The sequence below is a fragment of the Drosophila grimshawi genome, unplaced genomic scaffold (assembly GCF_018153295.1).
Source record: "Drosophila grimshawi isolate 15287-2541.00 unplaced genomic scaffold, ASM1815329v1 contig_1006, whole genome shotgun sequence".
Classification (NCBI taxonomy): Eukaryota; Metazoa; Arthropoda; class Insecta; order Diptera; family Drosophilidae; genus Drosophila; species Drosophila grimshawi.
Window position 1 is genome coordinate 1,089,025 of NW_025062489.1, and position 15,780 is coordinate 1,104,804.

The 15,780-nt window shown below is 39.3% G+C and overlaps 1 protein-coding gene across 1 annotated transcript; it reads right to left on the reverse strand.

The window, feature by feature from the left end:
• Positions 1 to 6,615: 6,615 nt before the first annotated feature.
• LOC6565220 (tumor necrosis factor receptor superfamily member wengen) lies at positions 6,616 to 14,470 on the reverse strand (the record flags this gene model as incomplete). The annotated part of the gene is made up of 4 exons (XM_001990943.3): positions 6,616 to 6,884; positions 7,424 to 7,609; positions 13,777 to 14,011; positions 14,087 to 14,470. Coding segments are annotated over 4 exons (936 nt in total), but the record flags the coding sequence as incomplete, so codon positions are not given.
• Positions 14,471 to 15,780: the final 1,310 nt, after the last annotated feature.

Consider the following 15,780-nt stretch of genomic DNA (forward strand, 5'->3'; position numbering starts at 1 on the left):
TATAAAAATAAGCCTGTGTTACATTTATTGCCCAATAAAATTGGCTTTGGGGTGTTTACAATGCCATACCTAGTATTTCTAGTATTTACTGAAACTTGGTTAAGGCCTGTTATTTCAGATTATTTTGCTACCACGCTTGGGTGGTCGGTGTCTCATTGCTGTTAATTCTAACCTTGCGTCAGATTGTTTCATACCTCCATCCTCTCTAAACATTGAATTTACAATTATTAAAATTTTGCTTAATACTTTTTCATTATTTATCACATGGTCCTACACTCCACCTTAATCAGATGTCTCTAAATCATCTATCTGCCATTCAATATATTTCCTTCCCCATGCTTTCTGATAGAGACTATTAAATTGTATTTGGTGATTGAAATCTTCCAGAAATTTTATGGTCTGTTCCACCAAATGTATTTGTGCCACTCTGCCCAAAAGAGTATATTGATGGGCTACATGAGTTGTCACTGTCTTAAGGATATTGCGATTTACATTGTTTATACGACTATAAACTCACATTTGGATGCAAGTGTTCCCCATATGAGTCCTGTGAAGGCTAATAGGCCTCCCTGGTTTTCAAGGCAATTAGCCAGGTAGAATATTGTGAAGTCCAGGTATTATAAGAAGTTTAAGAGTTCAAGTATTCCCTCCGATTACTCTCTTATTCAAAGACCTAATTGCATTTTTGGCCCTGTGATCACTGAAAAGTCACTTCTTGGCAGCCTACACTCAATCAAGTCTGGGCATTCATCATGTCCAGATGGAGTTCCGGGATGTGTACTTAAGCACGGTTCTGAGTCGCTTTGCAAACCTTTACTTAAAATATTTACGTTCTCTATTCATAAGAAACTACAGGGGTATTTCCAAATTGTCCGCAAAAACTAGGGCATTTAAGAAAATAGGAACAACTCAACTCCAATACTTATGTAGGCCTAATATATCACCTTTCCAGCATGGTTTTGTATAATGTAGGTCTACTACCACTAACATCCTTGAATTTACTTCACTTGTGATCAAAGGATTTCAGAATAAAATGCAAACTGATGTCGTTTATATAGACTGCGATTCAGTGTCTCCTGGTTCATAAACTAACCTACTCATTTGGTTGCGTATTATTTCTAGAAGTATTTTAACGTTCGTTCAGTTTGGTCTTGGCTATAATGTGTTGATGTCCCTGCTCAGCTAGCAGAGACATATACCTTTAAGCAGGAAAAGCACATTTGCCGAAAGAAGCTTAGCGAAGACACAAGCCAAATTTCATAATCCTAAAGGCAGATATCAAACGCCAAACGTCCCTGAACCCATTAAGAATGGGTAAAAAGGGTGTAAGGGTTTTGTGAAATGTATGTAACAGGCAGATGGCAGCATCTCCAACCTCATAAAGTATATACATATATTCTTGATCAGTATCAACACACGAGTCGATATAGCCCTGCCCGTCTGTGCATCCGACTTTACGAACACACAGACTATAAGATCTAGAGACTTAAAATTTGGAATAGAGGTACTCGTGGGTCCGGCGCAGATAAAGTTAGCTTCATTTTTCGATATCCGATGGCAATAAATATGCATAAATATGCTCACATTTGGGTGCACAACTTTTTAAAGAGAAATTTGCAAATAAAATTATAATATATTTAACATCTGGGTTTAGGCATCAACGTATACAACACCAATGTTCTTGTCGAAATTCCACAACTTCTGCTTGGATATAAGGATCAACTTGGTTTTATCACTTAAATACATTAGTATTAGACCAAAAGCCCTTTGGCGTGCACACTTGGGTCAAATACAAACACAAATACAAATACAGGAGGTTGAAGCGCCACCACAACAGCGACCTCTGGACTGTTGGGCATTAAATCAATGTGCTACAAAAGTAATATTTAATGTTATTTATTATCTGCTAAAACCAGTTCTATGTTTATGTTATAGATTTAAAACTTTTCTATAGGTTAATTAATGTTTAAATATAATTGCTACATAACAAAAAAAAAACATTTCAAAATAAGTATTTCAATCAAGAAAACGCAATAATTTATTTGATAATGATTATTGAAGCTACCGAAGTGATGCAGATAATGATTTTGTCTTTAAATTCCCTCAGATTCACACATGCATTAATATATTTCATACATATAAAATTGTCAATACAATAAGTTTATCTATGAATAGAATAGAAACCAACATAAAATATTCTATTTTGTTTGTCCGATATCCGTTTTTTTGTCAACATGGGAAATTTGCATATTTTTCAATTGATTGAATGCCTCCCAGCTGTCGTTTAATACATATCCAGAGGCATATATCTAATGATAAGGGTTGACCACAGGAAACTCTCGTTGATCATTTCCTAAAACAGCATCCGTTCCGGTATGTTTCTCACATCTGTCGAGTTTCCGTTGATGCATTCAATTGGCTTTGGGAACAAATATATAAATATTTAAAGACTTTGTTGTTGTCGTTGTCGATGTGGTCGCTGTTGCTATTGTAACGTTATGGTCGAAAAAAACCATCTAAAAAAAATTGTCCGCACATTTCGCAATTCTCGTATTTCCGTCGCATCGCTCGTTTCTCGGCCAGCGGAAACGCAACGTCCAAAATCGTAGCCAAATCGATAATCAAAGTGTATCAAAACTGCGGGCCACCAATTTTGGGTCCCTGTTGACTCTGGTTAATTGGCAGCCCCAAAAGGCGGACGCCAGGCGCATTCCAATTGCCAATGTCGTCTTCTATGGGTAGTACGATCGGCAACGTTTTCGCTTTGTGAATGAAACTCAAAACTAGCACTACAGTTCCACCTCCATACTCCTCAGCGCTTCTCTGCACCATACATACCTAAAAGAGAGCCACACCCGTTGACGAGGGACGCCCACGCCCATTGCCAAAAACGTTGCTGCCATCAGCTATTCCATTCAATAGACGTATTCGTGGCGCTATTTTTAATACATTAATCAATTGGCAATCACGTCCCACAAACACACAGCAACAACAACAATAACAACAGCAAGAAGCATAAGTATATTCGACACGAATTGGATTAACGGCAACGCCCCTCTGCGCCCGGCAGCCGCATCTCAATGCTTCAAGTGCTTCTAACATTTCAATCGCCTTGGCTCATGTTCACTTCCTTCCGTTTCCGCTTTCGTTTATTTTATTTTTTTCTTTCTTTTTTTATGATCCACACTCGACGCTTTATCTGTTTCAAGTGCAGCCAACTTCTAGTTGTTGGCGTTGCAGCCTCTCATCTTGTGGCAGCTGTGACAATGCTGCCGCTCCGTGTCGCATTTTAAAAATATTCTCAATGTATTTGGCATGTGTCACAATATCCAAGAACAGAAGAGTCTAAGTCGTTTCCAGTTGCGAGCTTCACTTTTTACTCAAATTTTAAACGAGCACGTTCATTTTCTTCGTATCTTTCTCAACGGTTTGAGATCTTTTAGGGAACGATATATTTAACATTTTTGCATCATTTCGTAATATGCAATACATATATTCAATATTCTATTTTAAAAAATTGTATATAATTATATACTGTGACCACTAAAACTTACATTCAAATCTTGAACTGAAATTTGCATTATAAAGTCGACAGATTATAAAAAAATTTAAAAATTACAAATTAATTGAAACAAAATAAATACAAAATAAAAAAAAGTGAAGTTCAAGATGACGATTCTTCATAAAATTCGCACAAGGCACATAGATATTCAACGAAAAAACAAAACTTTTTCATTGTCCTGTTGTCGAATTTACAGGATGTTTGTACTCCAACGCAAAACATTTTACTTATTTCACGAACAAACTTAGCTGGTAAGGCAAACTGAATTTATCCACCTATTGGGCTATTCTGAGAAAAGAATTAAAATCATTATTGTAGTGCCTTCAATTAGTGCATAGTAGCATTAACCGATCACCAGTCTTATGGCCAATAGTCTATAGCATTGGCGACCGGCTACGTTCCGTGGCCAGTCGCCAGCTGCCAATGCGACGACAACGCTTCGTATTTGGTTTGAATATTTTTTTATCTTGCTTCTTTTTTTTTGTTGCTAATTTATGCCACGTCGCAGCTAATTAATTTCTGTTAGCCAGTCCAAGACATGGGGGCAGCATTGGCAAATCTACAACAGCAGCAAAAGCAACAGCAATAGCAACAGCAACAAACAAGAAAGTCTCACGGCTCGTGCATGGAATAAGCAATGGGTGTCGATTGTTGTTATTGTTGTTATCTTCGGATTTTCATTAGAAATGTTTGCGCGTTTTTCAGTCGGTGCGTCGCCATTTTTGCCTTGGCTAAACCAAACTCGCGCTTTGATGTGCCAACAGCAACAACCAACCAACAACATCAGCAATAATTTTGTTGCCTTAACAAGCGTCTAATTGTGTAACTGCAAAAGCAACATTAATAAATTCAAAGGCGTTCGTCGTTTGCCATTTCCATTTTCAATGTTAATCGTCGAATGCAAAATGCCAAATGTTAATTTAAAATGCAATATGCTTAATGCACCCACGAGAGCAACTATTGATACCAGAAACACGGATAGCGGCTTGTAGGGGTGATAGGGGACCTAAATATGCCTCTGCCTCTGCCTCTGCCTCTGTCTCTGTCTCTGTCTCTGTCTCTACCCATTTCCATTTTCATTTTCGTTTTCATTTCCATTGAAAGACGTTTCCTGCCTTACGCGCTCCCATTTCCCCATGCCTCCTTCCTTCTCTCTCTCTCTCTCTCTCTCTCTCTCACTCTCTTTGTTTCTCTCTCTCTCTATCAGCATATATGTATTTTCAGCAGCAACATTGGAGACATTTGCATTTACCAACATACTCTTATACCATTTACAGAGGGAGAGCATTGAGCTTTTGCCACATATTGTGTAAGGCCATGTAGGAGACATCTGCAAGGGTATCTTTGATTCGGTGTGCCTCCGATAGTTTTGTTCTTACTAGATTTTTAAAGTAGTTGCCTTTGCCGGTGCCCGTTTAACTATGAACTGAGTAGACTTGAAAAAGATGCAAGATAGGGACCCTTAAATCACCATAATAAAAATACTTTAGATATTATACACATTATATATGCACACAAATTTTATAGAAGAAAATGTCTTGTAAGAATGGGTAGGGTATGTAATCTGTATCGTGTTTAAGAAAAAAGACACCCACTCATATAAGCAGTTGCGATGGATCAATCGTTTGTTTGAATGTTCATATATTTCAAACAAAATACATTAGTTTCAATGGAATACGATTAAACACGTTCCATTCGAATTGGGCATTGTAACGCTGCACACCATAAATATCGAGTGAAAGATTCAATTTTCAATCTTCAGGGTCGCACTCCCTCCCTCACTCTCTCTCTCTCCCTCTCGCCTGTTTCCCGCTGAGTGCCTTGGCAGACGGGCGGCAAGAAATCAATGGGAAGCCTTCAATTCACACAATGAAAATACCGAACAATTAAAATTAGGTTGAAACAAGTGAATAAATTTATAAAACTTTTTATTGTTGCACACTTATAGCACTTAAGTTATAAACATTTTTCATTTTTCCATTTTTCTCTTTTTTTATTTATTGTTCTTCTTGTTTGAATTTTACAATATTTGTGTTTCGATTTGTCGGTTGTTGTTATTAGTTGAATTTTTATTTTAATGTGCCAGAGCCAATTTCGAATGCGATTTAATAATTATAAAATATTAAATATTTATAATCCTAACTGAATATTTTCGCATTTCGATAAGAACAAATACAAAAGAAAGTTCTTTATAGTTAATATACGTTTAATATGTTCGCATATACTCCTATATATTTATAAATATATGTATAATCGTATATATGTATGAGTATGCGTGGCTGTGGGCGTGGGTTATGGATGAACGATAATATGTATGATATACATTATGCACGACTATATATTAACCATATAGTAGCTGATATGCTGCCGATATTGCTTGGTTCTGTTCCACTCGTCACGTTCGCTCGCCTTAATATTTACATTAAGTAGAAATTTGTTAATCATATTATAATGCATTCATAGTTTGTAACTCTGTTCGATCTCTTTCACTCTCGCTCGCTCTCTCTTTCACACTCTTGCTCTAAAAAACAAACAAAAAAAAAACAAAGAACGACTTTTATTTATTTACAAAACGATTTGCCAATTTCGCATTTAGAATTCAATAAACGTTCATTGCGGCAAACAGTTTGGCTACAAATTTAAATTTAGGCACTGACGAAATTTCCAGATGAAATGGTATTTATAAATTCATGAATTGGTATTCGAATACAAATAAATTGATAAGGCTTTTATTGAATTTGAGTAGTTTGACGAAAGTCAAAGTTCTGTGATTTTGGCTAAACTATTTGCCAGCTTTGAACGTAAGAAGCGCAATTTAAATAATTATTTATTAATTATAGTAATTAATTGCTGTGCCTTTCCATTACAAACAAGTCAACATAACATTTAAATTAAATATTAGGCAATAATATATACTCGTACGCGTATTTAATATATTTCTTCAGTTTTGCAAGTTTGCGAGCTCCTTTCAGTTTTCTTTTTGTGTAAAGATGCTGATGCTGTTGTTATTGTTGTTTTTGTTGTTGCTGTTGCTGTTGCTGTTGCTGCTGTTGTTGTTGTTGTTGTTGTTGTTGTTGTTGTTGTTGCAGCTGCTGCTGCTGCTCTTATGCCTTGTATAAGTGGTACCAGACGTAAATGTACACTTAGGTTGTTAACAAAAAATGCATTAGCTGCTGGCCAGAACTTGAGTTTCAGCCCTTCGAGCCGGCCAGAAGTCCAACTCCGCCTCCGGTACCGATTCCGTTGTTCTCCTCGATGTACACGTTGCCCGGTTGCAGCGTTTTTAGAATGCGTCGCTCCTGATGCTTGGCATGCTTCTCCACTAGAGACAGCGAGCAAAAGAGGCAGACAAAGAGAGAGAGAGAGAGAGAGAGAGAGAGAAATATAAGTAAAATTTTGAGCTGTAGGCCACAAGCATGGCTGTCAAAACTGAGTGACAACCGTAGTCCCCCATTGAGTCGGTATTAATATTCTGTGCTGGCGCGTTCTCATTTGCATTTGCCATGGAATCAATTGCGATCGCATTGGATGGGCCCATTAAACGGCTATTGTCGCCGCCATGAGGCCGCCGCCCACGGGCTCAATGGCCAATTTAAATGCCAATTCGCAAACGCCTTGGGCAAAAAGGAGCAAGCATACAACAAAAATAACACACACACATATATACAATTGAAAAATGAAATGAAATTCTTTCGATTGTGGAATGTAACCCCGCGGCGTGTATGCAACGCCCAGCTCAGTCACAGTCGCAGTTCGAGTCACAGTTCCCGCTACAGTTGCCGGTCTAGCCCAGTCCCCTGCCAGGCGTATCACATTGGACTGGTGGACGATCTCAAGTGGTTTGACCTTTGACACACTTACCAGGCAGCAGCACATGTTGCGGCTGAAAGATGCCCGACTGCGCAGACGCCGACGCCGCCGCCGCCGTCATGGCCGAGGCAGGCAGACCACGCAACGCATCCGCATTGCCTATGAAGAAGGTGCCACCATCCAGACTCTGCACCTCGGCCAGCTTGGCCATCAGTTTCGTGGACAACTCTTCTACATCTGCAAAAATAAAAGAGAAAGAACATATGAAATTAAGAAAATGTTTACATTTGTCAAAACCATTAACAACATCTGGAATTTTGGTTAGAAATACTTAGTTGGCATTAGCAGTTGATCGTAAGTTGTTCATAAGGAACCGCTACTAAAGACAGCTGATAGTTGCCCGTTCCATTATATTTTAATACGCGTATATAGATATATACATGTATATAAAGTGCACATTTTCATTTTATATAGTCCAAGATTAATGCGTTAAAATCAAATCGAAGATCGTTGGTTGGTTGCCTTTAATATTAAAGGGAAATTTCAAACTTTCTCAAAACTTTGGCAGGTAATCAAGTTAGTCAAGCTGCATGGCATTGTGTGTTCTTCCAAATAAAAGGACCGAAACTTTTAACTTTTAATTTAACAGCAATCGATAGCAGAGAAAACCTTCCAAAATCTTTCCAATTGTTTGCTGAAGGTCAAAATGGTCTCGGTTGCCGTCCATTTAAGTACGTACATATTGTATACGTATGTACGCAGTATAAGCAAGTAATTTTCGCAAGCTCTATGAAATACTGTAAAGGCCTTACTAAACACAGCCATAAGCCTGTTAAAATATTTATTGTATTTTTGTGTTCGCGCTGTCAGATCAACAATTATTACTAGCAGACATTGTTGATTGTCAGTGCCAGGAAATCGAAAGGGGGTCGTTCAGGGGCCTTTGGTGCGCATTTCCGACTTGTAAACAAGCGTTGTGGGCGTAAATGTTGGGCGTGGCCAAAATAGACAGCCAGCAGATAATTTATAATTTATTTTTAAACTGAAGTCAACAAAGAAAAAAACCAAAAACAAAATCGACACACGTCGAGAAAACTGAACAAAAAAAAAACAAAAATGTGCTGAGGAATAAGAAAAGAAGAAGATCAAAATGAAAATTAAGTTCCATTGCCCAACGGACACGATGTGGCTGGCTTTCGATTCTTTGCTCTTTATTATAAACAATCCCAGCAAAATTTCACACAAGAACAACAACAATGTTCATCAACAATTTTGTGAAGAAAAGCAGAATGAAAATACCCCATTGGAAAAAAAAGCAAAAAACAATTTTCAAATTTGCGCAGTTCAATTATTTTCGAAATGTTCAATGCGCCAAAGAGAATCTAAGTACATATGTATATACATGCGGATGGAGGTGCGAGTATGAGTATGAGTCCGGATAAGAGTACGGCTATGATCACGGGTCTGAGTACATGCCAGAGTACGAGTACATACGTATGTATCGTCAATTGTATACGTATACAGTATACAGTATGTCAGTTTATTTGGAATATTGGGAAAAGCGGCACAATCCAATTTTCCATGGAAACGGTATGCCAAGAATATTCTAGCAAACTGATTAGTGCAAACATCAAGTCTGGGAAAGAAACAAGGAAGTACCACACGAGGGCGCGGGGAGCTGAATTTCAACAGATCATGTGATTGAAGTGATCTCAAAATGATATTGTGTATTTCGATTTTGTACATGCATTCCAAAATTCTCCGAATGTTTAGCTTTTAGATTTTATGGATATTCAATATTTTATTTTCAAAAATAGATGCGTTTCTATGCAATCTAGTAGACGACGCCTGCTTCAATGTGTCACATACGTCATAACACAAATTAATACCCTCTACATGGGTATAGAAATCGTCTTACAATATCAAAGAATAAGTCAATACAAATTGGAATAAAAAAAACCCTTATGTTTTCCCCCTTGTTAAAATGTTATGCTATTTTTCTTTGGTTCAAAGTGGACATTCATTTAAGGATCTTGTCGGAGTACAATCGGAAGTAAGAAAAACCCATGTTAAGATATATAGAAAAACACAGATATGTATATTCTTATGTTTAACTCTCGAAACGTTATATAAAAACTCTGTGAATCTCTTGCTCTACTTCATTTATTAGCCTCTTTCTCTTTAGTCGCTTTCTCTGCACATATATCTCGCTACTCTTACTCCATTGAATACTTCATATTATATATTCATAAATTGTAATTTTGTTTGCGGTGCCACGCGACTTGCCCTTGCTGGACTATACAGGCTCTGTCTTCGGTTCCAGCTCCTTCTGCATCTTCTCCATGTCCATGGATAGAGGAAGGCAGGAACGGCATTGTTATTTTTGGAAATGCCGTAAAAATACAGGGAACGGAACAGCCAGATCGACGAGTGTGCCTGCAACATTTGTGCGAGTTGTGTGAATTTTCATCTTTTTTTTTTTTGGTTCTGCATTTGCTCAGCTGGCGCACTGAGCAAATTTATTGCCTGCGATGCTGCAACTTGAAGGAAGCCATGAGCGCGTGCCAAGCAAAAATGGCAAATGTAAATGGAAAGGGTAGTGAACACGGTGAGAGGAAGGGGAAGCTGATAAAAGGGGCGGAGGACCTGCATTGAAGAGGGGCAATTGTCAAGAGTGCGCTTGAATGCGCTCAGTCACACCTTTCCTTGCAACAACAACTTCCTGTACTCGACTCGACAGCTGGTCCAATATTTAATCATCATCATCATCATCGTCATCATCATCATCATCAACATCATCAGCAACAGGAGACGAAGACCCACAACTTAATCGAATTCGGTGACTATTTTTAGACAGCAAACGGGAAGCGGAGCACTGCGCCAACAAGAAGTGTTTTTTTAAAGCATTTATCCAAGTGCAACGTTTGGCATTCGATTGCTGCTCGATTTCCCATACGGTTGTCACTCTCTGCAGGCTGCCTGATGCCACACAAAAAGGCGTTGCATGAAGAAGGCGTCGCAGTCGCTGCTTGGCATTTCCTGCCCTTCGTTTGTTTTATAGCACTTGGCTGCCGCTGTGACATGATTTCGGAATTTTATTACATGCCCGCGGAAGTGATTCGTCTCTGCGGTCTACAAACATCCGCTTGTCCTTGAGCTAGACACGCCACGCACACGCAACATTTGTGGCGTGTTGCGTTTACTCTTCCGATGCACGTGTCGTTTACCTGGACATGCATTTGTTGTTGTGTGTTTCCGGTTTTGGTCTGCCAATTGATTATATAGCCGGGTATCTCCCTGGTATATTTACAGATGTACTCACTCGGTTTTGTGGGATCGTTAGCAAGTGCTGAAGTTTTGTGTTTGTTCATTTTTTATTTTTTATTTATGATTTTTGGTTTATTTTTTATATTCGTCTGTCCCGGTTTGTGTATTTTCATTTCGCTGGCGGCTTCATAAATTTTCCACGCTGGACATGAATGCACTTTCTGCTGGGCGCTGCGTGGGCCGACGCCAACGCCAACGTCAACGTTAACGTCGACGTCGACGTCGACACGCGATGAATTATGATTACAAGAAGCAAAGGAAAACACAACATGGAACCTATCAAAGAAAGGCATACATTATTTTCGTTGCCCCCAAACACGCACCCGTGGGTGGGTAGGCGCGAAAAGCGTGGAAAATTCACGATGTTTACCAATGTTGTTGTTATTCTTTGGCCTTTAGTTATTGCTTGTTGCGCATCAAATACCATGTGGCATCGAAGATGCTAAATGAGAATATTTCTTACAAACAGACCAATACACGTTCAAGTATCTAGCTATCGAAGTACTTACTGCATTTAAGTTTTAACCTTTGAATTGAGACCCTTTTAAGTATTAACTTTAACAACAGGCGCTGAGTATTAGAATATCTGGATTCTGCGAGAAAATCAAAAACAAACTTCTGTAAACTTTGGAGAGGAATAATACTTGTATTATTGCTAAATTGTGTCTATCCATATGAGAGCTAAGATCAGAAATTCACAGATATATTATTGAATGTGAGTCGTATATATAATTTAGTATCGACCTTTCTATAATTATGTTTGACATCATTTTATCTAAAGCAATGTATTAACAATGACCAAAAGGCTCATGCTTAGTTTGATTATCAATCGGAAATGTAATTTAAGTTTATATACCACTTGATAAAGCAGCTGGCCTTGAAAGCAGTAAGTCATATCAAGCAAATATAAACATATGTATAAATAGATAGATATACATATTTACTTTGATTTATTTCTTCCTTCTCGGCATATTCAAGCAGCCTTTGTGACTGACAGCACTAAGCAGACAACATATAATCGTAGAAATGCGTGGTGTGTGCAACATTTGTTGTACGTGCAATGCTGCAACATATCTATATATGATATATAAATGACGATAATTTATGCCGTCTTTGGAATGGATGCAAATAGGTTTGTCAAGGCCATCGAAAGCAGCATCTCTTCAAATTCGCAAAAAAAAAACTTACAAATTTCCGAACAGAACCCTAATTAGAAACGAGATCACCGATATACCTTGGTTTTTATAAGTATGTCATGAAGCTTGTAATCCAATCTCCAATCTTTCTGCTGCAGGCAGTACATAAGACAGAGCCAACCGGATCGGTTCAGACTACATCAAATAACTGCCATAGGAACGATCGATAGAAAGATGAATATTTGTAAGAAACACTTGTTATGCAATATGCGTACTATTATGCTTCTTACATATAAAAATCTCCGAAATCAGATAAATATATCACATAGCTAGTATAGAAACGATCGCTCGAAAGATGAGTACTTGTTTGAGGAACTTATTGTGTTTCTCAAGTTGTCCTAACCCACTAAAAATGTGTGTCTTATAATACTCAGAACAAAAAATATGAACATCGACTTTTATCTATTGTAGTTTTTTAACTAAATAGTAAATTTATAGTAAATTTGAGATGACGGCAATTTAAGTACGGTCTGGAAAAGTATGTTATTTTTGACGTGTTTAATTTGAAAGAAATCAGATTTCAGCCTCATTAACTTTCCTCAAGCATAATGCTTGGAGCAAATTTGTTTGTTTGTTTGTAAATACGATATCCTCCATGCCTCCTGGCTATATGCGGTTCTTAAGCGCTGTACTTCACTGGCAACGGCCACCTGCTCGTATATCTATCAATCTATCTGAAATTTGTTACCCTTCATGTTCGGTTGCGGTCTGTGTTCATGTGGAACGCATGTTTGCGGTCAGCTTAAACACGAACATGCCAAAAACGAAATAAATTAAAAATGTTAATGCAATAACAACAAAACTTTCAAGCTGGCTACAAATATTAATAAGCATAACAAAAGTGTGTTTGTTGTTGCTGTTGTTGTTGTTGTTGTTGAAAATGTATGCAAAACGTGTCGCTGCCGATGTTGTCAACAAGGCAATATCACGGATGGACGCACATGCGCCAAATATTTGGACGTTTCGTTCTACTTTGAGGCTGGCGCGCAAACGCTGTTCTTTTGGTGGGCGGCAGAGCTGCTCATTAATATGCGGCTCAGCTGCCGCTTGCTGCAACTTCGGCTCCCAAATCTTGCAGCTCGCAGCTCGCAGCTCGTGCTGCAATTCGCTGGAAATCTGCGCAAAGGGACGCGCGTCTTTTGCATTGCATTTGTGGCTACAATGTGAACGAGATGCCGCGATGGCGATTGTCGGGCAACTCCCATACATCAAAGTGTCGTGTTTGGTGCCCTGACGCCTTATAAATATGTAAGGGTTTAGTGCAGCGGCTGGTTGTTGTTGTTGTTGTTATTGTTGTTGTTCGCCATCAGCTTTCTACTAGAAATCAAATAAAACGCAACCAACACACACGACGGGCATGCTAAGCAGCTCCGGGTGGAGGTGCATGCCACTGCGTGCCACGATCACAGTGCCGCTGGGTTTCGGCTGGGAATGGAATCGTGAAACACGGCCACTCATTTATCCACTGGACTCGCTGCAACCTTTGAGTGCCTCTCGAGGAGGCTCCCAAGTCCAAGGCGTGTGAAAGTCACAGCAAAGGCCGCCACAAACAAATTACCCTAACTGAGGCATCTACGAACTGTCGAAAACTTGCTTCGAAGTTCACTTCAAAATGTTGTCCAAAATTTAAATAAGATTTTCTTTTTAATTATTGGAGAAAGTTAGAAAGTCGCCTTAAAAATAGATATAATAAATTCTTTAAACGAATTCAGTGGAACATTTGGACGAAGCAGGCGCGTTGGGCAAGGGCGTAGCTCATTCCACGCTGTCCACGCTGGGTTTTCAAACAGAAAACAGTTTGAGCAGCAACTGGAGCTGGTTCACAAAATATTATGCCTTAACGATCTTACGGCATACTTTATGAGTGGTACTCAAACTCACCTTGATCCAAACGGCGCTCCATGCGGCGCCACTGGCGCATATGATGGATGAGTATGCAGGCGGCCACCGTGAAGAAGAGCAGGCAGGCGAGCATTGCGATGAAGAGGGCGCATGTCTGCCAGTCGAGGGACAGGGCAGCGGCTGCCTCCTCATGCAGCTGCTGCAGCTGCTCGTGGCTCAAGTGCTGCAGCGGCGTTGCCTGATCGAAATGCTCATATTCCGATGACTTTCGGCGCTGCAAAACAAAGTACATACAATATCGACATGGATTATTGAGAAGCGGAGGCAAGGCAGCCTGCATACTCCCTACCTCTTTCCAGTTTGGCTCCGTTTTGGCCAGCACCACCCAATCGATTTTCAGGTCGTAGATGGAGCCGCAAACGGTATCGATGTGCAGCTGGCAGGGGCGCAGCGGAATCATCTCGCCCTGGCAGCTGGTGCATGGCGTACACTTGTCCTGCACCTGATCCCACCAATGCTGCGGCGCACACGGTGAACTGGGCAACACAAAGGCGCTGACGCTACCGCTAGTCAAGGCAGAGGCAGAGGCAGCGGCAGCGGTTGCAGTTGATGCTGGGGTTGCAGTATTTGACGTGGTTGCGGTGGCCACAGCGCACAAGGAACATGTTGTGGTTAGGAGCAGCAGCGTCAAATAGGCGCCAGTTTTATTTAAATATGGATAGCTATTTCTTCTAGTTACTGTTGTTGTTCTTGCTGCTGCTCCTGCTGTTGTTGTTGTTGTTGTGCTGCCGCTGGTGCTCTGCTGGCTGCGCCGCCTTCGTCGGCGTTTATGAAATTTCGAGCTTATGTTTCTTTCTAATCTTGTTGTTGCCTTTGTTGTTCGTGTTGTTGTTGCTGTTGTTGTGCGCATTATAGTTAGTGTTAAGTTGTTTTTGTTGTTACAATTAGTGCTACTCGTTGTTAATTTTGTTGCTATTGTTGTTGTTGCTGCCGCTGATTGCAGTGTTATTTGTTGCATCTCTGAAAAGAACAAAAGTATGAGGAAAAATATTAGTCTTTTGTCTTGAAATATATATTCCTTTATTTATACATATATTATGCTACTATAAACTTACAATAAGAAAACATGGAGTCGCTCTCAACACTGCCTCAATAAGCTCTACACAAACAATATATATAAATAACGAAAGAAAATAATGTTCATATGGAGATCAAAGACAAATGTCACATGGAGTTTGCTAGCTTGCCTCAAATCTGTTGTTAATCGACCGTGGAAAAAGCTAAGGAATAAATGCGAAAACATTATTCGAAAGAAGTGAGGCGATTTTGTGACTGATAAACAGGAATATGTTCTCCGCAACAGAAGGGAAATGCCATCAACAGCTGCTATAACAACTCTTTCAGACTAAATTGGAAGCAGCATCGAACATTCGAACCCCTGGTTTTGAAAATAATCTTGACAATTATGGTTAACGCTACAAAAATTGTGCATTTTTGCTCATTGTGACTTGGTCTGGGTTTCTGACATAAAATCATCTTTCTACTGTAGAATACCCAAATACCTTAGAACTTGGTATTAAATATATAGAATATGGTTATGGTTTTCATTAACCTATTCATAGCTCACACGCTTCTGCAAATGAGAAAATAGAAGAATATATAAAGGCGTTGAATTGAATTCTATTTTATGCGTTATCGTTATCGGCAGTTTTTCACTTGCAGTTTTCCCAAGCGCGCTTTTTTCACACACTCATCAAGGCAATCACAGCGGTATATTTTTTGTTTTTTGTTTTTTGTTTTTCTCTTAATGTGTACATATATATTTTTTATTGATATAGAGTTGCAAACTAATGGAAAATTGCAAGAAAACAGCGGGGCACTCGCTACTGTACCGCTCCGTTCCGTTGCGCTCCGCTCTACCGCACTACATAATCGCCCATTAAAAACGCGCGCAAAGGCAAACTATTAAAACGACCGGCAGTCAACGATGATAATGCAACGCCATCATCATGATAATGATGATGATCAACACAGCCATCATCA